The sequence below is a fragment of the Lepus europaeus genome, chromosome 13 (assembly GCF_033115175.1).
Source record: "Lepus europaeus isolate LE1 chromosome 13, mLepTim1.pri, whole genome shotgun sequence".
NCBI classification, from domain to species: Eukaryota; Metazoa; Chordata; class Mammalia; order Lagomorpha; family Leporidae; genus Lepus; species Lepus europaeus.
Genome location: NC_084839.1, coordinates 24,159,574 through 24,181,794, shown reverse-complemented (window position 1 = coordinate 24,181,794; position 22,221 = coordinate 24,159,574). Strand labels below are relative to the sequence as shown.

The 22,221-nt window shown below is 54.1% G+C and overlaps 3 protein-coding genes across 5 annotated transcripts in view; 1 reads left to right on the top strand and 2 right to left on the bottom strand.

The window, feature by feature from the left end:
- Window positions 1-7,902, top strand: part of IFT172 (intraflagellar transport 172) — a 42,227-nt gene extending 34,325 nt beyond the window's left edge. The window contains exons 36-48 of the mRNA XM_062209160.1: window positions 2,684-2,782; window positions 2,946-3,055; window positions 3,171-3,234; window positions 3,353-3,439; window positions 3,723-3,839; window positions 4,402-4,512; window positions 5,032-5,151; window positions 6,378-6,473; window positions 6,711-6,770; window positions 6,854-6,952; window positions 7,183-7,336; window positions 7,509-7,600; window positions 7,734-7,902. Coding sequence (XP_062065144.1) covers window positions 2,684-2,782; window positions 2,946-3,055; window positions 3,171-3,234; window positions 3,353-3,439; window positions 3,723-3,839; window positions 4,402-4,512; window positions 5,032-5,151; window positions 6,378-6,473; window positions 6,711-6,770; window positions 6,854-6,952; window positions 7,183-7,336; window positions 7,509-7,600; window positions 7,734-7,823 — 1,299 coding nt within the window. The 3' untranslated portion in view covers window positions 7,824-7,902. The remainder of the gene's footprint in view (window positions 1-2,683; window positions 2,783-2,945; window positions 3,056-3,170; window positions 3,235-3,352; window positions 3,440-3,722; window positions 3,840-4,401; window positions 4,513-5,031; window positions 5,152-6,377; window positions 6,474-6,710; window positions 6,771-6,853; window positions 6,953-7,182; window positions 7,337-7,508; window positions 7,601-7,733) is intronic.
- A 42-nt stretch (window positions 7,903-7,944) lies between these two features.
- On the bottom strand, window positions 7,945-9,364 carry KRTCAP3 (keratinocyte associated protein 3). Its single transcript, XM_062209164.1, has 7 exons — window positions 9,323-9,364; window positions 9,005-9,189; window positions 8,858-8,917; window positions 8,538-8,726; window positions 8,320-8,454; window positions 8,128-8,240; window positions 7,945-8,049 (listed from the first exon to the last, which is right to left on the bottom strand). Exons 1-6 carry the CDS (start codon window positions 9,348-9,350, stop codon window positions 8,133-8,135), a joined length of 705 nt encoding a protein of 234 aa, XP_062065148.1. The 5' UTR covers window positions 9,351-9,364; the 3' UTR covers window positions 7,945-8,049; window positions 8,128-8,132.
- A 181-nt stretch (window positions 9,365-9,545) lies between these two features.
- Window positions 9,546-21,730, bottom strand: NRBP1 (nuclear receptor binding protein 1). 3 transcript variants are annotated; one of them, XM_062209162.1, is made up of 19 exons: window positions 21,624-21,723; window positions 20,239-20,314; window positions 17,384-17,613; window positions 17,095-17,217; window positions 16,805-16,906; window positions 16,368-16,457; window positions 16,182-16,222; window positions 15,721-15,815; window positions 14,163-14,246; window positions 13,908-13,966; window positions 13,670-13,768; window positions 11,504-11,636; window positions 11,229-11,334; window positions 11,034-11,084; window positions 10,815-10,950; window positions 10,535-10,588; window positions 10,387-10,450; window positions 10,154-10,209; window positions 9,546-10,081 (listed from the first exon to the last, which is right to left on the bottom strand). In XM_062209162.1, the coding sequence occupies exons 3-19, from the start codon at window positions 17,591-17,593 to the stop codon at window positions 9,977-9,979; spliced, it is 1,608 nt and encodes a 535-aa protein (XP_062065146.1). In that variant the 5' UTR covers window positions 17,594-17,613; window positions 20,239-20,314; window positions 21,624-21,723; the 3' UTR covers window positions 9,546-9,976. The 3 variants fall into 3 exon arrangements, with proteins under 3 accessions (XP_062065146.1, XP_062065145.1, XP_062065147.1); XM_062209161.1 differs by lacking the exon at window positions 20,239-20,314 and having other exon boundaries at window positions 21,624-21,730; XM_062209163.1 differs by lacking the exons at window positions 10,154-10,209; window positions 20,239-20,314 and having other exon boundaries at window positions 10,008-10,081; window positions 21,624-21,730.
- Between the last annotated feature and the right edge of the window lie 491 nt (window positions 21,731-22,221).

The following is a 22,221-nucleotide window of genomic DNA, read 5'->3' as shown; positions in this document are numbered from 1 at the left end:
CCCTTCCATGTGTGTGTGTGTGTGTGTGTGTATAAAATATATATGTGTGTGTGTATGTATATATATATATATATATATATAAAATCAAAGATAACAAAAGATCATTTAGTCTAGCACAGTCCACTAGAAATATAATGTAAGAAACAATCGTAAGCCACACGTGTACTTCACAATTTCTAATAGCCATGCTTTAAAAAGTAAAAAGGGAGTGGGCATTGAGTTTAGCAGTTAAGATGCCTGCTTCCAGGGGCCAGCATGGTGGCACAGGGGGTTAAGCCACAGCTTGCAATGCTGGCATCCCCTATTGGAGGGCTGGTTCGAGTCCCAGCTGCGGCACTTCTGATCCAGCTCCCTGCTGACACACCTCAGAAGGCGGCAGAGGCTGACCCCAGGTCCTTGGGCCCTGCCCTGGCTGTTGTAGCCATCTGAGGCATGAACCAGCAGAGGGAAGCGTTTTCTCTCTCAGTGTCTCCCTCCCTCCCTCTCTTTTTCTCTCTCTCTACTTCTCCCCCTCCTTCCCTCCTTCTCTGTCATTCTGCCTTTCAAATAAATAAATCTTAAAAACAAAAAAAGCCTCCTTCCACGTTGGAATGCCCGAGTGCACCTGAGTTTGATTCCTGGCTCCAGCTTCCCGCTAGTGCAGACCCCTGTGGGCACAGGTAACCACTTAGGTAGTTGGGTCCACGCCGTCCATGTGAGACCGGAATTGAGATCTAGCTCCTGGATTCCTGGATTGGGCCCTGGTCCAGCTCGAGCCATTGCAGGAATTTGGGGAATAAACTAGGGGATAAGAATGCTGTGTGTGTCTGTCTTCCCCTCTCTGCCTCTTAAATAACAAAGTTTAAAAATAATTTTTAAAGAAATGAAAGGGGCAGGCACTTGGCTCAGTTAAGATGCTGCTTGGATACGTGCATTCCGTGTCAGTGTCCCTGGGTTTGGTGACCCGGCTTCCTGCTAATGTGCACCCCGGAGCATTCCGTGTCAGTGTCCCTGGGTTTGGTGACCCGGCTTCCTGCTAATGTGCACCCCGGAGGCAGCAGAGGGGGCTCACGTACTCAGGGCCCTGCCACCCGCACGGGAGACCCCAGTTAACTTCCGGGCTCCTGGATGTGGCCTGCCTCACCCTTAGCTCTTATGAGCATTTTGTAAGTAACCAGCTGATGGAAGATCTCTCAGCTTCCTGTCTTTCAAATAAAAATAAGTAAAAATTTTCAAAAAAGTAAAAATAGAGGAAAATAATTGTAATATATGTTATTTAGTCCAATATATCTAAAATATTTTCATTTCAGTATTTATGGAGGGGTCTTCAAAAAGTTCATGGGAAATGTATGTTGTGAAAAACTATGGATTTCAAAATTTTCTACACCACAATAATCTCATCTTTTAAATTTTCAAATTAGGCCGGCGCCGCGGCTCACTAGGCTAATCCTCCGCCTTGCGGCGCCGGCACACCGGGTTCTAGTCCCGGTCGGGGCACCGATCCTGTCCCGGTTGCCCCTCTTCCAGGCCGGCTCTCTGCTGTGGCCGGGGAGTGCAGTGGAGGATGGCCCAGGTGCTTGGGCCCTGCACCCCATGGGAGACCGGGAGAGGCACCTGGCTCCTGCCATCGGATCAGCGCACTGCGCCGGCCGCAGCGCGCTACCGCGGCGGCCATTGGAGGGTGAACCAGCGGCAGAGGGAAGACCTTTCTCTCTGTCTCTCTCTCACTGTCCACTCTGCCTGTCAAAAAAAAAAAAAAAAATTTTCAAATTAATCAACTTTACTTGTTTGAAAGGCAGAGGGACAAGCATTGTGGCGTAGCAGATAAAGCTGCCACCTGTGACATCAGCATCCCACGTGGGCGCCAGTTCAGTTCTCAGCTGCTCCTTCCCAACCAGCTCTCTGCTAATGTGTCTGGGAAAGCAGCGGAGGACGGCCCAAGTGCTTGGGTCCCTGCTCCCATATAGAGGACCTGGATGAAACTCCTGGCTCCTGGCTCCTGGCATCAATCTGGCCCAGCTGTTTGGGGAGTGAAACAGTGGGTGGAAGATCTCTCTGTCTTTCCCTCTCTCTCTCTGTAACTCTGCCTTTCAAATAAAATAAATAATAAATATTTTTTAAAAAAAGTTACTCTAAAATGGGACACAAGTGTCACCAGTGGCATCTTAACTGCTGTGCCAAACACCTACACCTACTGTGACTTTTTTTTTTTTTTAATTTCAATTTTCCATGAACCTTTTAAGGTGACTTTATGCTAATAGACAATATTCTTGAGCAATCTTTTTACTTTTTTTATACTAAGTCTTTCAAGTCCATCTGTGGATGGAAAAACTAAGGCTCATAATAGCCCAGCAAGATAACTGCGAAGTACCCTGGACTCATACTAGGAGTTCCTTCTGTTTCCATGCTACCAAGATTCTGTGGCAAAGAACTTGAGAAACCCGTTTTCCAAGGGTGGCAGGACCCAATGCAGTGACCTTCGACAGCAAAGAAAGTGTCGCAAAGAGTTACTGGTGGGGATGGATAGGTCCAGAGTCGCTGGTGGGGATGGATAGGTCCGCTGATGGCCGCCTGCAGGCTCCGACGGACCACAAGCAGAAGGGAGAAAGTCGGCATCCGAGGAAAAGTGTGTGCAGTCAGTGAGGCTGAGGCCTGGCAGCATTTGTCTCTGCTACCCGTTTCCCTTTTCTGCCCAACCATGCAGGCAGCTGAGCTCGCCATCAAGTTCCTGCCCCCCCAGCGCAGCCTAGAAGTCGTTCGGGCTGTAGGACCCCAGCTGATTGGAACTGGAAAGCACAGCGCAGTAAGTAGCATGCTCGGACTGACAGGAAATCCATTCCACGGAGATGGGCTGGCACGGCGACGGCACCCAGGAAGCTGGGCCTCTTGGCAGGTGTGGCTTGTGCTGGCGGAACAGGGGAGCCCGGGGTGCAGGAGGTCGTCTCCCTTCTGATCCCCGTGTGCAGGCCGCGGAGCTCTACCTGAACCTGGACCTCGTCAAGGAAGCCATCGATGCTTTCATCGAGGGCGAGGAGTGGAACAAGGCCAAGCGCGTGGCCAAGGAGCTCGATCCCCGGTACTCACGACCCCTCCTCCCCGGGCTACCCCTCCCACCTCACTTTGGAAAGCCTGGGAGAAAGCTCCCATGGGGAGGGGCCCATGGCGTTAGAGGTGTCCGTGCCTGTTCACAGATACGAGGACTACGTGGACCAGCATTATAAAGAGTTCCTCAAGAACCAGGGCAAAGTGGACTCGGTGAGGCGTGCGGAGTCGGCGGGAGGTGCGGTGCCCGCAGAGGCTCAGGGGAGTCTCCCTCTCCTTGCTGTCACGCGAGCTGTCTCCTCCCATGACTCTGTTTTCCACTGATCCACAGCTGGTGGGTGTGGATGTGGTAGCCGCCTTGGACCTGTACGTGGAGCAGGGCCAGTGGGACAAGTGCATTGAAACAGCCACAAAGCAGGTCCTGCTCTCTTCTTCTCGTTCCCAGCTCCTCTGTTCCTTTCCCTCCGATTCCCCCTGTTCCTGAGCTGCATCCGTCTCCTCTCTCCCAAAGCCCGAAGCCCAGCTGTCTGGTCAGCATCTGAGAGCTCGGACTTCCACGCTCTGAAACTGGCCTCAGAGGTCTAGCTGCCCTTTGCTTCCTGAACTAACCTCTGGCTTCAGTCACCACTCTCCCCTCCCTGCCTGCTCCTGCTTCCCACTGGCCCCAGCCTCACCCCTGCGTTTCCCCCACCCCCCGACAGAACTACAAGATTCTGCACAAGTATGTGGCTTTGTATGCGACCCACCTGATCCGAGAGGGAGGCTGTGCCCAGGCACTGGCCCTGTATGTGCAGCACGGAGCTCCTGCGAACCCACAGGTAGCAGCCCCTGCCCTCCTTGGGGGGATATTTCTGCAAGGAGATGCTTCCGCTTCTGGACCACCCTTCTCCTTGGGAGCTGTCTTTGGGAAGATTCTGAGAACATTCGGTCCAGAGACCCCCTGCCACCCCTTCTGTAGGGTGCTGCCTCTCGAGGACTTACCTTTGAGCAAAGACCCAAGGAGCCCCCGGGGTCTTAGCCAGTGCACAGGGACCCGTGTTTCCGGGAGGAATCCCACACACCCCTCCAGGGCCTCCGTGTCGCCCTGAGACTCCCAGCCCGCGAACACTGATCCGCAGAGCCTCCACACAGTAGCCCACACTCACCGAACACCCCCTAGTAAGAAACAGGGGCTTCCTCACTCCCTCCTTTTCCCTAAAATAACCAGGACTTTGCCTGCCACTGCCCCTAGCTCCTAGTGGGTACGCACGCACACACGTGTACACACACACACATACATATGCCAGGCGCCGCCCGCTCCTCCTCTCTTTGGCCCTACCTCACCGACCCTGTCTTCCAGTGGTGCCCTTCTCACCCAGATCTGCTTCCCTCAACCCCTAGAACTTCAACATCTACAGACGGATCTTTGCCGACGTGGTGAGCTCCCCTGGGACCAACTGCGCGGAGGCTTATCACAGCTGGGCTGACCTGCGGGACGTCCTCTTCAACCTGGTGAGGCGCTGGCCCGGCCAGAGTGGGGGGACGCACTGCCTGCCCTGGCCGGGTCTCTTCCTCCCACACATGGGCCTTTTCCCTCAGTGTGCTGCATCTCCTTTGTACAGATGGCCAGCAGCCACCGTCCTGTGGCCCTGGCACGCCTTTGACTCCTGAGGCAGGCTGTGCCTGCTTCCTTTTTTAAAAAAAGATTCATTTACTTGAAAGGCGGTCGCAGAAAGAGAGAGAGAGAGAGGTCTTCTGCCCACTGGTTCACTCCCCAGATGGCTGCAGTGGCTGGCGCTGGGCCAAGCCGAAGCAACGAGCCAGGAACTCCATGCAGGTCCCCGCCATGGATGCAGGCGCCCAGTACCTGGGCCATCCTCTCTGCTGCCTTCCCAGGCACACGAGCAGGGAGCTGCATCGAAGTGGGGCAGACAGGACGCGAAACGGTGCCCATCGGGATTTGCTGGTGTCGCAGACCACAGCCTACCCACTGTGCCACAGCGCTGGCCCCACACTCCCTTCCTTCCCTAGTGTGAAAACCTGGTGAAGTCCAGCGAGGCCAACTCCCCGGCCCATGAGGAGTTTGAGACGATGCTGCTGATCGCTCATTACTACGCCACGCGCTCCGCTGCCCAGAGCGTCAAACAGCTGGTGAGACGGGTAGGGGGAGGAGCAGCCGAGGGTGCCTTCAGGGGCGTGAGGTTGAAGGAACCCAAGCTCTGAGTCCCCAGGCCTGTGGGCTCCAACTTCTCCACCTCTTTTTTTTTTTTTTTTAAGATTGATTTATTTATTTGAAAGAGTTACACAGAGGAGAGGCAGAGAGAGAGGGAGAGAGAGAGAGGACTTCCATCCACTGGTTCACTCCCCAATTGGCCGCAATGGCCAGAGCTACACTGATCCGAAGCCAGGAGCCTGGAGCCTCCTCCTGGTCTCCCACGTGGGTGCAGGGGCCCAAAGAATTGGGCCACCTTCTACTGCTTTCCCAGGCCATAGCAGAGAGCTGGATTGGAAGTGGAGCAGCTGGAACTCGAACCGGCGCCCATATGGGATGCCGGCACTGCAAATGGTGGCTTTACCCACTACGCCACAGCACCTTCCACCTCTTTTAGCTTCTCATCTCTAATCAGTCTTTTAATCAATCTTTGAGCCTTGCTGAAGGGATTTTTTAAAAAGATTTATTATTATTTATTTGAAAGAGTTACAGAGAGAGGTGGAGACAGAGAGAGAGGTCTTCCATCTGCTGGCTCACTCCCCAAATGGCCACAATGGCCAGAGCTGCACCAATCCAAAGCCAAGAGCCAGGAGCTTCTTCCAGGTCTCCCATGTGGGTGCAGGGGCCCAAGGACTTGGGCCATCTTCTACTGCTTTCTCAGGCGATAACAGAGAGCTGGATCGGAAGTGGAGCATTCAGGTCCCAAACCAGTGCCCATATGAGATGCGGGCACTTCAGGCCAGGGTGTTAACCCACTGCGCCACAGCGCCGGCCCCTGGGATGTTTTCTTTCTATATTGCTCTGACCTTGGGGCTGCACCCACACAGCTCCAGCCTCGCTGTTCAAACATTCAAATCCCATGATTTCTGGATTCATCTCTTACAATGTATGTGTACTTCTGGCTTGTTTGTGAAGGTTTACTGTATGTTTATCTCATGTACTTGGAGGACAGGATTCTAGAAGTGGGAGGAACCTTAGAAATCACCGATGCCCATTCTCTTGCACAAATAAAAAACCCAGTGACGCAGAAGGGCATGAGATTTGGAGCAGCTTAATATCGACTGCTGATTGTCTAGTTCCGCGGCTGCGCCGGCTCTGGGGCCCCGAGCCTGGTGCCACAGTCACTGTGGTGCCGGCATCCTAACGCTGTGACTGTGATCTACAGGAAACAGTGGCTGCCAGGCTTTCCGTGTCACTCCTGCGTCACACCCAGCTCCTACCTGCAGACAAGGCCTTCTATGAAGCAGGCACTGCCGCCAAGGTGCGCTGGGGCAAGGAAGGGTGGGGCTGACAGATGAGGAAGTGAGAAGTGGAAAATAGACTACCCATGCTGCGCATGCGCAGCACAGCACAGCTGAGTGCCAGGGCCGAGAGGGTGGGGACATGGTTCTCTCCCGTCTTCCTGGATCCTGGCCCCCCCGCCCCGCCCCCGCGTCCTACAGAAGCAGAACCCAAGCCCAGCTTGCCCAGTCCCATTTACAGCTTCTCCCTGCTGCAGGCAGTGGGCTGGGAGAACATGGCCTTCATCTTCCTCAACCGCTTTTTGGACCTGACCGACGTGAGTTGGGGGGTGGTGCCCAGAGGTCGGGAGGTGTTGCTGTCACACACTCGCCTGTCTCACGGTTGCCCGCTTTGCCACAGGCAATTGAGGAAGGGACTCTGGATGCCCTAGACCACTCTGATTTTCAAGACACAGACATTCCTTTCGAGGTGCCGCTCCCAGCCAAACAGCACGTTCCGGTAAGGGCACAGGGCTGGACGTAGACACAACCACGCCAGTGTGAAGACATTGAGGAGGGAGGGCGACGAAATACAAGGCTGGGACTGTGTCCCCCCGACCAGGCAGGACCGAGCATGGCTAAGGCTGTCGGACAGGACGCAGCTTAGCACCCCCTCCCCTCCACCCCGCTTGCCTGGCCCTGCCCTCTCCTGCCTTACGGAGGGGAGGGGCTGCTCCCTGTCCTTCCCAGGAGGCCCAGAGAGAAGAGGTTCGAGACTGGGTGCTCACAGTCTCCATGGACCAGCGGCTGGAGCAGGTTCTGCCCCGTGATGAGCGAGGCGCCTACGAGGCCTCCCTGGTGGCAGCGAATACTGGCGTCCGGGCACTGCCCTGCCTCATCACAGGTACAGAACCCCACTGCGCAGGCGGAAGGAAGGGGGAAGCAGGAAGAGGAAGCAGTCATTTCCCTCTAGGTGCAAAGATGGGACCCTCCCGCTGGGACCCCGCCCTGGGCTGCGCTCCTCTCGCCCCTGGATCTCTCAAACCCCGTTCCATCCCTCTTTCCTTCCTCCACAGGATACCCCATTCTAAGGAACAAAATTGAATTTAAGCGGCCAGGGAAGGCCGCCAACAAGGACAACTGGAATAAATTCCTTATGGCCATTAAGGTTAGCGAGGGAGGCTTGAAGGGCCAGGGCAGGGAGAGCAGCTGCCCGTGACACTGAGCCGGAGCGGGTTTTCTTTGCGTCAGGAATGTTCGCATTAATGCCTGCCTCTCCCGTTCTGTCCACCTGCTTACAGACGTCCCACAGCCCCGTGTGCCAGGACGTGCTGAAATTCATCAGTCAGTGGTGTGGCGGGCTCCCCAGCACCAGCTTTTCCTTCCAGTGACTGCTGGGGCCGGGGCAGGGCCTCCCCTCATTAAAGTTTTGTAAGTAACCAAGACCACTGGATGCCTTGCTCAGTCCCCCAACACCAGCACGGCGCCCTTTCCCCTATGAGGAATCAGAAAGAAGAGAAGAGAAGTTCTTTTATTACTATGGTTCGCATCATCCTGGTTCAGGGCCCCTTGCTCAGAGGGAAACCCTTGTGCAGGGACTGAGCCGTGGAGCAGCGCCTGTTTGAAAGAGGGAAGAACCGAGCAGGTCAGAAGGGAGGCAGAGCTGGCCCGGTCCCTGCCCGCGGAGCCCAGTACCTGTCCTAAGCCCAGCTTTTCTGCGGTGCCTGGATTTCCTGACTTTGACCCAGCAGCTGTACGTTTTCGTGCCTTTTACGTTTAGGAGGTTCAAACTCTGTCAGTTCCTCCAGCTACAGAAGAAGACGGAGTTAGTCCCCGGGCCCTGAGTGAGGCTGTGTTGAATGAGCCTTTCCTGTTGCCCCTGCTCACCTGCCCCTGAAGCCCTTCCTTCCTGCAGGGCCCAACTCCTCGGAGGGTGAGTGCAGCCACGCAGCAGCTGCCGGACAGGGCGGCCTCCGCGGCGGACATGAGCAGAGAAGGGACCCAGAGGGCCAGGGCTGTTTCCTGAAAAGCACAAGGCAACTCCGGGCTGAGCGGAGCAGGGCAGGGCAAGTTGTTGTGGACTGCGAGAGGAAGAGAATACTAACATAGATTCTCGTGGGGTCAAAGGGGCAGTCAGTGTGTCCAGGCCCCTCATCGGGTGGTACCGGGTAGCAGTCAGCCATAAGACGGCGGCCACCGTTGGCCACGGTGAGCGACACGGCAAGGAGGAGGCCCAGGGAGCAGGCGGCCGACAGGAGCAGGTTCACCAGCGCGAGTGCCAGCAGGGCCCAGTGCTGGCAGGGAGAGAAGATGGGCGTGAGCGGCCGGGCCCGGGAACGCTCAAGGACTAGCAGCCTCAGTTTCTCCCCTCCATCCACTGATGGATGATGCTGTCAGCCCCCATATCCCTGAAGTCCCCTCTCACCAGTGTCGGGCGCAGGAGGTTCTTGGATACCAAGAGGGCCACAAGTCCCACGGAAACACTCTGCAGAAGACACCAAGCCTTTGGCGCGCTGGGCTCCCAGCGCAACTGCGCCCACTCCCCGCCCCTCCCCCCATCCCGTGCGCTCACCAGCAGCCCCGAGACCACGGAGATGACATTGGCGGTGGTGTACTCGGGCGTGATGGCTCCGCGGGGATTGGCCACGTGCCGCAGGACGGTGCCGTGCAGCACGGCCCCCAGCAGCAGATTCACGTGGCCTACCAGGATCAGCGCGAGGCCCACACGCATTAGCCGCCGGGGCCCTCGGGCGGCGTCTGCAAGGCACGGGGGAGGGGCAGGTCTGAACCAGGCAGGCAGGAGCGAGAGGCCCGGGCTCGGGCGCCGAGCGGGCCAACCGCGGGCCGCAGGGTGAACCTCTCGCTCGCCAGGGAAGGAGGCGGGAGTTACCGAACGTGCAGAGGCGGCAGCACCGCATCCTGTCCCCCCGCAGAGCGCAGAGCGCCGGCGGCCCACGGCCCGGCAGTCTACCTGGGCCCAGGCCCGGGCCAGCCCTCCGCGCCCGCCCCACCCATCGCCACCTGAGGCCCAACCCCCGCGCCGGCCGCTGGCTCCGCGGCTACACCTAGCGGGCTGGGCGCGCACGCGCACACACAGACACGCACACAGGACGCTCGTAGCAAAAAGTAGACTTTTATTACAGCAGCAACTGAGGCGAATCGAATGGCCCCCCAGGGCCACCACTGCAGCACCACCTTGCTCTCCCGCCCGGCCGCCCCCGCGGGATTGTAGAATGCAGCCCCCCAGTGCCCGTGGGCGCCTTTCCACACAGGCTGGCCGGGAGCTGGCAGGTCAGCAACGAGCCCGCAGCTAGACGGCGGCTGCTGAGAAGGCCCAGGCCCACGTCTGTGCAAAACAAGTAAACAAAGTGCAGAGGGGAGGAGGGGAGGGCGAGGGCGGGGTGGTGCTCAGAACCAGGGCGCCCCCAGAGCCCTCCTGAATAATGAAGGAGAGGGGCTTCAAGGGTAATACTGACGGGGGGGGGGGGGGTCGAGGGGCAGGAGGGCCGCAGCAGTCGGGGGACAGCCACAGCTCAGAGGGGCTCTAAGAGGAGACGGTGACAGCGGCTGAGTTGAGGGTGCTGTTCCTGGCAAAGTTGAACTTGTTCAGGGTCTCCTCCAGCAGAGAAGTCAGCCGGCTCTGGTCAGCCTGGGGAGAAGACGCCGTGAGGAGGGCGGGGGCAGAGGCACAGGGCAGCGGGCGGAGGAGGGCGGCCCTCACCTCACTGATGAAGCCCAGCTGCACCAGCTCGGCCGCCAGCTCCGAGATGTTCTCATCTGGCAGCAAAACGGGACAGGGTGAGCACGTGCGGCAGCGAGGCCGACCTGGCGGGGCCCCGCTACCTCTGGGGGCTAAGATGCTTTTCTGAGTGACTCAGTGTCCCGCCCCAGACCATGGCCCTCCAAGACACAGCTCGCAGACTCTCCAGCCCCCGCAGGAAAGGAGAGACTCACTTGGCATCAGGTCACAGCTCAGGTGCCGGTTCAGTTTGTCCTCCAGCTTCAGCAGAAGCGTCAGCTGGAGAACAGGACAGTGAGAAAGTGGGGCTCCTGCTGCCTGCCCCGGCCACCCAGCCCACACAGCCCTGGCCCTGAGCCTTACGTGGTGTTTGACTCCCTCCTCCACCGACTCGATGTTGCACTGCATCAGCACCACCTACAAGAGAGGACAGAAAGGTTCACCCCTAGGCAGAGGGACCCAGTCAGCAAAAAATAAAAAACCCAGTTAGACGCCTGCCAGTAAAAATCCCTAACCCCTGGAAGCCTTTCCAGCCCACAGGCCTGGCTGCCAGGGAACAGAAATGCATTCTTGGATCCGCCTCATTGGAGAGTCCTGTCTCCCTCTCTGACCGTGAAGACATCCGGGCTCCCACAGCCCCCACCTTGCGCGTCTCCACCTCTGCTGGCTCGGGTGTTGGAGTCTTGACAGAGGGGGGCACCACAGGGGATGTCACCTCCTCCTGCTGTGGCTGCTGCGGCCGAGGCAGCCCAAAGGCCGTCAGAGGGTAGATCCCATTCCTGGGAGGAGAGTAAGACAGGTCACGTGGGCTCCGTGATGCCTTACGACACCAACCCCTGCTTCCTCCTTACTATTCTCTCACCTGACATCTTCAAGGAATTTATCTAACTCCAGAGCTGGAGACTGCGAGTACCTGCAAGAGAGCGGAGGAGCAGATGCCAGGAAGGACGCAGGCAGAATGGCAGATGTGACCTCTCCCTGAGGAGGGGCCGTTTACACAAAGCCTCAGAGTAGCAGTGGCCCATCTGTCCTTTGTGTCCCCCAGACAGCCACTCACAAAGTCTGCACTGGTTCTCTTCCTGGTCCTGCAGGGATTTCAGCCAGTACAGCGCTGGTGTCCATGTTTTTGGTGATCTCCTCCAAAGCGTTCTCTGGGATCATGTCTGGAGGGCATGATGGGGTGGGATGTTACAGACGAACACTGATCGTGTCACAGCAGGCAAAGAGCCACAGGGGTAAAGGCTCCCTTGGGAAGTAGAAAAGACAGCATGCCGGTGACAGTCCCAAGTCTCCAGAGTGGGGGAAACTCCTTGCAGGACCAAGGAAACTCACGTTGGTGTCCGACAATGCAGTGGGCAGCGAGGAGTTTGAGCGAGGGCACTTCAAACAGTGCTGGGTGGAAGAGCAGCTCTCTAGCTGTTGGTCTGCGAGCAGGCTCAGGCTGCAGGCACTTCTGAATAAACTCCTGGAAAGACAGGATTCACAGCAGGCATCTGGCAAGCCTCCCCTCATGCTCACCTGTACAGTTCCCAACGTTATAGCACACGGCGTTGTACCTACTGGGTGCTCAGCACCTGCTGAAGACACATGTTGATAAACACACCTGAAAGGGTTGTCAAACACGTAAGATAGGATGTGAAAGTATCATTCACTGTCTGGTTTTGATTATTTTTCTGCTCTCCAACCACAGTATTTTTAAAGTTCAAATAATGTTCAATGATTTAAAGTTCATGTTTCTGTTTCTTGATTTTTTACGTCTGCTTTTTTAGCCCACTCACTGCATCCTTTCTTTTCCAACCTTTGCCACATTTAGCCATGGTTTCAAAACGTACCCACTGGGGTCAAAATCGCCATCCTTTCCATTTCCCGAGACTAGTATCACAGTTTCCTTTGTCCACCACATTAAATTCACTGGATTTCCTATACTTCCTCTAATCTCCCATCTCCCTCCCATTTCCACCTCCTGCTAAGTCTCGTGACAACCTGCTTTCCTACTTTCAGGCTTGAAGGCCAACAAGACAACAAGACAACGCATCTAATCTTCAGACCGAATCCCATCCCAGTGCTGAACTGGGCTTCCCATGTCTGTCTTCTTTTCTCTCCTGTACCTATTTACTTCTCTAATGAGCTACAAACTATTTTTGTTTGGTCCTTCTGTCCAGCCTCTACTTAGTGTATCTACTGATTCATAACCCTTGTATCTTTAAATCTTCACTCATTATTTCAAGGCGCCCTCCCTAACTAAACTATATAAATATAAAATCTCAAATAACTTATTTGATTAATTCAAACTGATTAATTTGCTTTAGAATGTCAAGACAGTTGTATGAGTCTACAGCAACTGCCTGAAATAACCATGAGTTTACCTTCACGTAGACAAACGTAGCATCACTTTGAACCGCACTGTTGGCCACCTTAACCCTAGCCTGTGTATGCACACACACACACAGTACACACCTCCTAGGGAAATGCTGTCTTTCCTTTCTGCTTTCTGTTCTCTTGCTCTTAGCAGAGTGCATATACATGAAGGAGTCTTCAAAAAGTTCTTGGAAATGTATACTGTAAAAAACTATGCGTGGGAGGCCAGTGCTGTGGTGTAGCAGGTAAAGCCACTATATATTTAATATAAATATAAAGAAATATCTTTTATTTTATTTTTTTTCTTTTAAGAGGCAGTGAGAGACGGAGGGATCTCCTATCCACTGCATCAACCCCCCAATTGCCGGTAACAGCCAGAGGTGAGCCAGGCTAAAGCCAGGAGCCAGGAACTCAATCCAGTCTCCACACAGGTGGCAGAAACACAAGTACTTGAACCAGCACCTGTTAACGCAGACTCTGGAATCAGGAGCCAGAGCCAGGTACTCCAATATAGGGCATAGTCCAGTTCAGCAGTGGGATGAGTGTTCAGTTTGAAGCAGGCATCCTAACCTGCATCTTAACCACCAGGAAGATTTTTATTCCATTTTTCCATCGTTTTTGAAGTATCCTCATATTCTCATAGGTAGAAAGGAAGAAAAGCTTGGGATCAGCATTGTGGTGCAGCAGGTTAAGCGGCAACCTGTGATGCCAGCATCCCATATCGGCACAGGTTCAAGTCCTAGCTGCTCCACTTCCTATCCAGCTCCCTGCTAATGTGCCTGAGAAAGTAGTGGAAGATGGCCCAAGTGCTCGGGACCCTGTTGCCCACATGGGAGACCTGGATGGAGTTCCATCCAGGCTTCTTGCTTTGCCCTGGCCCAGCCCTGGCCATTGTGGCCATTTGGAGAATGAACCAGCAGGTCTCTGTATCTCTGCCTTTCAAATAAATAAGTAAATCTTGGGGGGGGGGGGGGAGGAGACTTTAAGACATTCGAAAACCAGTTTGAAGAAAGTAATCCTAATCTCTGTGAAAAGGTTAGCTCTAAGTAGGTGAATAAAGCTATGCACATGTTTTGAAAGTGGAAGGGCGGGAGGGAGGGAAGGGGGGGGGGAGGAGGGAGGAATCCTGACACTCCTTACCCTCTGTAATGGGTCTTCTAGAAGCTGGATGGCACTGCTGATGGCTTCCTGCGGCACATAGGAGGACTCCCCATTGCCCTGAATCTCCAGCACTGCCATCTGCGGTGAGGAGGAGCAAGCAGGAAGAGACCTAAGGACCTCAGTGCGCCCTGACTGCTCCCTCAACACCTCACCGTCTCCCTCCACTTCCCTTCCATCTCCTCATCTGACCCTTCCCCCTCCCTTCTGGGTTGCTCACCTCCAGTGCACACATGCCAAAAGAGTAGATGTCCACGGCTGTTGTCACATTGGTGACTTCTATGGAGAACAGAAAAGGCTGTGGTGAATCAGAGGATTGGGGCGGGAGTGATGGAAATGAGACAGAGATAAAGATGATGAGGGAGGGAGGGGACAGGCACCTCTGTGCAGCCAGAGGTGACATCGCCTCCATACCTCAGGTCAGGAGGGACAACACCAGGGGGATGAGGACGGCAGACAAACCAGGATGCCTCACCTCCGTACTCTGGCGCAAAGAAGTGTAGATTCTTCTGCTCTTCCCGACAGGTCTTCACGTGATTGTTGATGGTGTCAGGAGCCACTGGGAGTAGGGGAGACACCCACAATCTGACCACCATCAACAAAGTATAGTCTCACTGCAGAGAGAGGTCCCCAAAAGCCAAATTCTCTCCTAAAGTCTCCGTTCTAACCCTCAATAGGCACAAGCCTATCCCCTTCCCCATCCTGAACTGTACATGGGCCAAACAGAAAACCACCTGCCTCCCTTTCTCAGGCCTACTGCTTTGAATGTAAGGTCCCTAACTCAGTAGCAACAAAGTCACCGCACTAGATAGTTAGGGCTGACAAGGAGCAAAACAGTCTAAGGAAAAACTTTCCCTTGTGACCTGTTCACCTTCGCCAAATCCCAGGTGCATCTGCTCCTTGATCAATGAAAATACGATTTACTTTTTTTCATCCACCTTGAAAATAACACAAAAACACAGGCAACCCTTCCTAATCTGGGACATTTGGAGACCTCAGGAATTTGGATAAAGAAAAATAAGAAACATTGACAACCAAGGAGCTAGCCTCCTTCTTACCCACCTTTGCTCAGAATTGAGCCAATATCCTTGAACCGATTTCATTTTTAGCCTACTCATACTTTTTAGATGCCTGTTCTACCCCCTATTCCTCAACACTGCAGGCCACAGGGCTGAACGAGGAACCAGGGCCAGGCCACCTGGGACTCACTGGGTCATAAACAATGACTACAAGTCACAGAGAATCTGGGAGCACAGTATGATGTGGGGAACCAGCCTGATGATGAGGGGGGAGTATGAATCGAGGCGGTAAGTAGCCAGCCAGGCAGAATCCACAGGAAACAAGCAGGTTATGGAGGGGAGAGCAGGTTTAGGGCTGGCAGGGCAGAAGCTAAGCAGGCATAATTAGGCAGGGGAGGTAGGGGATTAAGGCTTGCTCCCACGACTGCATGCACTGGGCAGCCGCAAAGGGAGCAGAGGAAGCACAAACAGAGCCCCAAGTGGGGCAGAGGGAGCTCTCACCATTAGCAAAAATCCTATGAAAGACTGTTGGGAACAGAGCAGCCCGTAAGCGGGAGGGAGGAAAACAGAGAAAAGTTGTGAGCGATGGAGCAGCCAAGCCCCAGACAAATGGACACACAAACAACACGCAGACACAGCACACAGAAATGCCGTACACTGCACACAGATACACAGCAAATGAAAGCACTCACAGCAGGCACAGTCTGGAACTTCTGGTAGGGTCTGGCCCCGAGGCGCAAATCAGACCTCACGTCCATTTCTTGCTCTTTCCCAACCTCCTACCAATATCTCTATTTTAAACTCAACTTCCCTCCAAAAAGATACAAGATTATATACCCTGTACGCTCGTCGCTGACTGGCCTCTCCCAGCGAATCACCCCTAGTAAGTCCTTTCTCTTATCACCAGCCCACACCTCAGATTTTTGCTCTGTTCTCCCCCAAATCCTTTCATCTTACCCCCATGGTCCCCAAATTCCCGAGGCTCCCCTGCCCAGAACCTCTCCCTCCCCTCACCAGAGCCAATCTTGATGAGTCCGTTGTGCTGGATGAAGATGGTGTCACAGGTCAGGTTCCCATGGATGATGGGGGGGTCACAGGAGTGCAGGTAGCTGTGGGGGCACTGGGCTGTTAGAGGGGCCACTGGGAAATTAAGGGCAGGGGGAACCCAAGGGTTAAAAGGAGCAAGGGCCTGCCAGGTCTCCTGCTGGTGACCATAAAGATAATCCCCACACTCTGAATCTCCATTATGCCTGATGATTTAAATAACTGGATAAGCACTAGGAGAAAGAGGTAGGAGATAGTGTAGTGGTTAGGGCATTAGGATGAACCCTTTAAAGGACCCATAGGGGACCTAATCTTGCCAATATGACTCAGAGTAGGGAGAGGCAGAACACAACAGCAGAGTAGTGCCCTGAAATCTGTTTAGAGGAACTAAATCAGGAAACAGGGAAGAAAACTGGCCGGATACTACTCACCTTAGGGCAGAGAGGATTTGCGTGCACCAGCGCTTCCAAGCCTGGGACAAAGTTTGGTCCAGGGGTCAGTAGGAATTCTCTCTCTCAAACTCCCCACCAGCTCCCTCCAGTTCTTGATCAGCTTTATAATGAACATAGTCTTCTAACCCCTCAACTAGCCAAAAGCTGTCTGCTCTCCCTCCATACCTTTTCATTCATAGTCTTGTGGTTCTTTTTGGTCTTCTTCAGAAATTGTTTAAGACTCCCAGATGACATGTACTCTGTGATAAAAATGACCTGAGAAGGCAAAACACTTACCATAAGGCTTTATGGTAAAAATCCCTTAATTGGTGATGTATGTACCAGATATATATTAAATGTGTTCTTGGCATCACTTCTAGGACAATAAAAACTACTAAGTAATTAGAGCATGAGAAGGAAGCAAAAGTCCATTCATTCCTGCCCTACCCATAATCAGACAAAAGGCATAGGTGGTAGATACAGCCCTACTTCCATTGCCACAACAGCTGATACACCAGTTCTCTTTCAAAAGCACCTGTTTCAATCTCTGAGGGTAAAGGGAAAAATCAACACAGCTGGCCATTTGCAGTAAGTTCAGGAAATACCAGGACAAAAATTCTTACCCTGGCTTTGTTCTCTTTAATGTCAGCCCAGTACTTGTGAAACTTAACAATGTTGAGATGTTCCAACTGAATCAGATTATCAAACACAGCACGGACCTTTTCCTGGGATCAAGGAGACAGATAACAGAGGTCACAAGTCACCTCAATAATCCTCAAAAGCCATTTCCTATCCCCCACCCAACACTATCAACATGATCTGACCCAATACGCTCTCAGAGATTCCCAACAGCAGGCCTCTTTAACACCAGTGCTCCAGTGCCTCCAGGCTACATGCTTTCACCATGACCTACCTCTTGCAGCTTGTAGTTCTTGCGCTCAGAGAACTGCACCTCATTCCACACAACCTCTACACCCTCCTCTGTATCCATGGCTAGGTATGCACTGTCAATACCTGGTACATTCCGCTGATTCACCTGGAAGAAATTTAAACGAAAGGGAATTAAATGTAATTCACAAAACCTCCATTGTACTACTCCGATAGCCTTCTAACCCCTACCCTGTTGCAGATTGGTCTGCCCCTTTGGGACTGCTCCTCCAGCTCTTAGAATTCACCTCCCAAGAAGGACATTATCACCTTACCTCTTCTCGCCTCTTCTGCCAGCGCCCACAGGGTGACTCTTCCAAGATCTCAGACTCATCTTCACTTTCTTCTTCTTCTTCTGGGGAAGCAGCTGAGGTCGTGGAGGTCACAGGAGGTGACACTGATGTCAAGCCAGGAGCAGAAGATGAGGATTCTACCTTTGGGTCTGAGCCACTGCTGAGTACTGTCTGGGACTCCCCCTCCGACATGCTGGAATGAACACTCAGGCCTGCATTGGTTGGGGCCAAGCACACAGGGAGAAGGCGGCGGTCAGGGTAGATCTCTAAAGATTTAATAATCCTAATAACCCCATTGTGAGTTCAAAAGAAAATAAAAAACATATTCCATTTCCTTTAAATGCACAATCAGAATTTATCCTATCTAAATACTAAAACATTAACCAGTCTTAACTCTAATATAGCAAAGGGGAGCTTTCTTCATTGAAGATGACCCACCCAGGAGCAGCAAATCGAAGATTTATTATGCAATATCACCTCCCCTTAGTGAGCTCCAAATGAACAGCAAAATCAGGAGACCTATTCCTTCTAAGGAAATACTCATCTAATAGGCTGCCCTTTGAATCCCCATTCATCACTATTTGTACTGTGCTCAAGAACTAAGCTACATGGGCACCATTCAGAACAGGTGACTCCAGACTCCAAAGTGTTCCACAGACTGCCCCTAAAGGTGGACCTGTAGCACCCTCAGCCTACTTATCCAGCTAGAATTAACCTTGGCATTCCCTATCTATCCCTCCTATGCACAGAAGGAGCCTGCTAGTCCATACTGAGGCTCCCTTGGAGCCAGACGACCGGCTGTGGTTAGTGACTTCATCCCTGATGATCTCATCTTCCCTGTGATGTGAGTGTGGCAAATGGGTTCGGTTAGCAATGTTTTTCATTCATTCATTCATTTGTTCATTCATTCAAGAAGTGTTTATAATTGTTTATTGTGGGGCTAGGGCTATGGCACAGTGGGTTAAAGCCCAGGTATCCCATATGTGTGCCAGTTCGAGCCCCAGCTACTCCACCTCTGATCCAGCTCTCTGCTATGGCCTGGGAAAACAGTTGAAGGTGGCCCAAGTGCTTGGGCTCCTGCACCCACATGGGAGACCTGGAAGAAGCTCCTGGCTCCTGATAAGCTCAGCTCTGGTCATTGCAGCCATTTGGGGACTGAACCATTGGATGGAAGACCTCGTTCTTTCTGTCTCTACCTCTCTCTGTAACTCTTTCAAATAAATAAAATGAATCTTTAAAAATATAAATAAAATTGGGGCCAGCACTGTGGCATAGCATGTAAGGCCACCACCTGCAGTGCCAGCATCCTATATGGGTGCTGGTTTGAGTCCCAGCTGCTCCACTTCCCATCCAGCTCTCTGCTTGGCCTGAGAAAGCAGAAGCTGGCCCAAGTCCCTGGGCCCCTGCAATTGCATGGGAGACCTGGAAGAGGCTCCTGGCTCCTGGCTTCGGATCAACTCAGCTCTGGCTGTTGCAGCCATTTGGGGAGTGAACCAGCAGATGGAAGACCTCTCTCTCTCTGCCTCTGCCTCTCTGTAACTCTGACCTTCAAACAAATAAAACTTAAATAAATATATATTATATATATATATAATTTTTAAAATAAAATAGTTTATTGTGAGCCAAACACTGGGCCAGGTGCTTGAGATACAAAACAAATGAACTGCACACAACACACACATACACAGTCACAAATTCAAGGCAGATCTTTACAACTCTAAGCTTCCCACTTTAATTGCATTCACATTGCTCACAGGTTTCCAAGTTTTTATTCTCTGTGGCACTGGACCTGACTTAAATATTTCAAGTACAAACAAGTTAAGGTGAAGCTTTTGTGTGAAGAAGTATCACAGAATGTAACCTTTTTTCCTGGAGTATGGCTACCTGAAAAGAGAAAATTTTCAAAAGCCGAATATCACTGCCCTGTGCAAAAAATCACCACCAGACAACCCCAGACTGTTATTCTGTAAGAACTAAGGTGTGAAGGGGTTGGAACCTGTGTGTGCTGGGCTCAAGGGAGCGTTCTCCAATATGAAGGTGACACCCGAGAAGTAACTTTGCTCCTCTAAGTTCAGAGTGCCAGAGGCCTCCAATCAACACAAATCATTTGAAAGCTCACAGCTCTTTTTAGAACTCTCAGCTCTCAGTTTTCTCCTGAAATGCCACCTGGCCTATTAAGCGTATTCTCTTCATTAAACTTTGTTACCTCACTTCTACTGTCTCACAGCCGAAATTATTTTCTTGGGGCCAGAGTTGTGACACAACGGGGTAAGTCGCCACCTGCAATGCTCCACTTCCTATCCAGCTCCCTGTGAATGTGCCTGGGAAGCAGTGGGAGACGTTTGAGTCTGCCAGCCACATAGGAGACCTGGATGAAGCTTCTGGCTTCAGCCTGGCACACCTCTCTACCCCCACCCCGCCGCTGTGGCCATTTAGGGAGTGAACCAGTAGATAGAAGAGCTTCTCTGTCTTTCTCTCTCCCTCTCTAACTTTGCCTTTCAAATAAAATAAATCTTAAAAAAAAAATTATTTTCTTGTGCAAAGATAAGGACCCCTGATCCAGCCAGGGCTCTAGGCTGAGTATCATCCTAATTAATGAAACCTAGAATCTCTTAACATAATGATCTGCCTCTTTCAGATCTCAGTCAAATATGTTCTGTAGCAACTTAGGTACCCTACTATATTCTCATGATAAAGTCAAGCCATCAAGCAGGTTCCCAAGGGACTGCACTGATGTCCAACACACCCTGTGAACAGAGCCACACCTGGCTTCAGCACCTGGTTCAGCAGCCCACCCTCCCTCTGCAGCCTCCATAAAAACCCCAGATCATCCTCACCAAGCAGGATGATGGTTCTTGAAACTCAAAAGTCTGCTGCCTCCTCATCTATGAATAAACTTTCTCTTTCTTCTACCTTCAAAAAGAAAAAAAGAAAAAAAAGAAACCTCTCTGATGCCCACATCTGCCCTCAACAGACACCATAAGGCAAATCAGAAGATTTTTATTAGATGGCATTGTAGTGACCACCAAATGGCAATGAGGCCCATCAGAGAGAACTGGCACTCTTTGTCCCGCGTTATTTTGCAGGTCTGTGCCCATCCTAGAGACTCGGCCAGCCAGGGAAGCTATCTGCACGTGTCAGTTAGAAAGTCTATCAGTCATCTTCCAGAGCAGCTGGATTCTCTGAATGCGTCTAGAATTTCTGGCTAGATTACAACAGTAAGCATCAGTGGAATTCCAACACGAGGCTGAAACCAATGAGATCTGAAGAAGCGTCTGGCCCCCACTCACCCACACTAGGGCAGCACGGGAGAAGCCAAACCTTTATCAGGCACAGACAGAAGCCCTTGGAATGGTATTGTCTCCCCCTTCCCCAGTCTTCTCCCGGTGGGCAAGATGAGGCCACTGCCCAAGAGCGGCCAGCCGCCCACCATCGGAGACGCAGCCTGGGCAACACGGGGCCTGCTGCCAAGTTAGAGAGAGGCCACATATGGAAAGGCCCGTTTCCAACCACCGGGGACTCGCCACCCTCGGCTGCCAGGCGCGTCCACTCTGGAGCAGCGCAGCGGACCCGCAAAGTTTTTTCTCCGAGAGTTTGATTTATTGGACCGCAGCCCCTCTCCGCCTGTCAACTCCGCCGCAGCTCCCAGGCCACAGGGCCCCTCGGCTGTCCTTAACGCCGCCGCACGGAAAGCAAGCTCCGGGGAGGGAAGGAGGCCCTCGGAACTGCGCACTCCAACAGGTCCGGCCCGCGCGGCGTCCGCCAGGCAGCGGGGCGCTGCGGCCCGCGGCGGCCACCTCATCAAAGGCCGGGCCGCCGCGCGTCAGGGCGCAGGCCACGCCCCCGCGCCGCCGGCGCGCCGCCCGCGAGCAGGCCGGGCCGGGCCGCGCAGCTTCCGCAGGCCGCCCGGCCGCCGCCGCCCCCGCCCCCGCCGCCGGCCCCGCCTCTCGCAGCCCGAGTTCCAAGCGAACGCCGGGGCCTCCCGAGCCGCGCCGCGGAGTTCCGGGGCCGCCGCCGCCGCCACGCCGGGGAGGCCAGGGAGCGCCGGGCGGCGGCCGCGGGGCCGAGCAGGCCCCTCAGCTCCGGCCAGCCCGGGGTGCCGAGCGGACAGGGCCGCCTCAGCACCCGCCTACCGGGTGCCGCGAGCGGGCCTCAGAGACCGATCCCTCCGCCCTCTCGCGAGCCCCTCCGTTCCCGGGACCCCATCGCCCCGGGCGCTCACCTCCCGACTCCGCGCCCCGCAGCCTGCGCCTCAGCTCCAGCTCGGGTTCCGGGGCCCCGGATCGCGGCGACTCCCTCACAGCTGCGCTCCGCAGCGCAACCGAACTGCGGGCCCCGCCCTCGCGGCGTCCTGACCAACAGATGGGCGGCGCCGCGGCGCCGTCAGGTTTCCATTGGACAAGGCGGCGGGGGGCGGTGCCCGCCGGGCGGCCGCTCGCCGGGCAGCTCTGCTACCGGGTCTCCGCCCCGACGGCGGGTGCCGCGGGCGCCGCGCGGGGCTCGGGCTTCTCCGGGCCGAGGTGGGGCTCGCCCGCGTCCAGCCCCCCGGCCGGTCCTGGTGCCCCCGACGGTCCTGCTGGGCCCGAGGAAGGGCCTCTCCCTCTTCTGGAAGGCGCCATGACAGTTCTCATGCCACGGACAGACAAAAGGAGCGGGCGACGCAGCGTCGGTCTGAGGGGAGCGCCCGCTGCCGCTCGTTCCTTCGGGCCGGTGCTGTGTGCGCGGGGCGCCACTTCTTCGGAAGGCGCTTCGTACTGAAAATTAATAGCGCTGTGTGATTGCACAGCACTGACGGCCGCCAAACTGCGTGCAAGGCGCTT

Excerpts from the sequence above, each read along its gene's own strand:
- NRBP1 (XM_062209161.1), bottom strand. The coding sequence starts at position 17,593 with ATGTCGGAGGGGGAGTCCCAGACAGTACTCAGCAGTGGCTCAGACCCA. Across the intron at positions 11,085-11,228 it reads AGAGAACCAGTGCAGACTTT|GTACTCGCAGTCTCCAGCTC; the intron begins GTGAGTGGCTGT and ends GCTCTCTTGCAG. Across the intron at positions 10,951-11,033 it reads AAATTCCTTGAAGATGTCAG|GAATGGGATCTACCCTCTGA; the intron begins GTGAGAGAATAG and ends CTCTCCTCCCAG.
- KRTCAP3 (XM_062209164.1), bottom strand. The coding sequence starts at position 9,350 with ATGCGGTGCTGCCGCCTCTGCACGTTCG. Across the intron at positions 9,190-9,322 it reads CTGCCGCCTCTGCACGTTCG|ACGCCGCCCGAGGGCCCCGG; the intron begins GTAACTCCCGCC and ends CGTGCCTTGCAG. Across the intron at positions 8,918-9,004 it reads CCGTGGTCTCGGGGCTGCTG|AGTGTTTCCGTGGGACTTGT; the intron begins GTGAGCGCACGG and ends TGTCTTCTGCAG.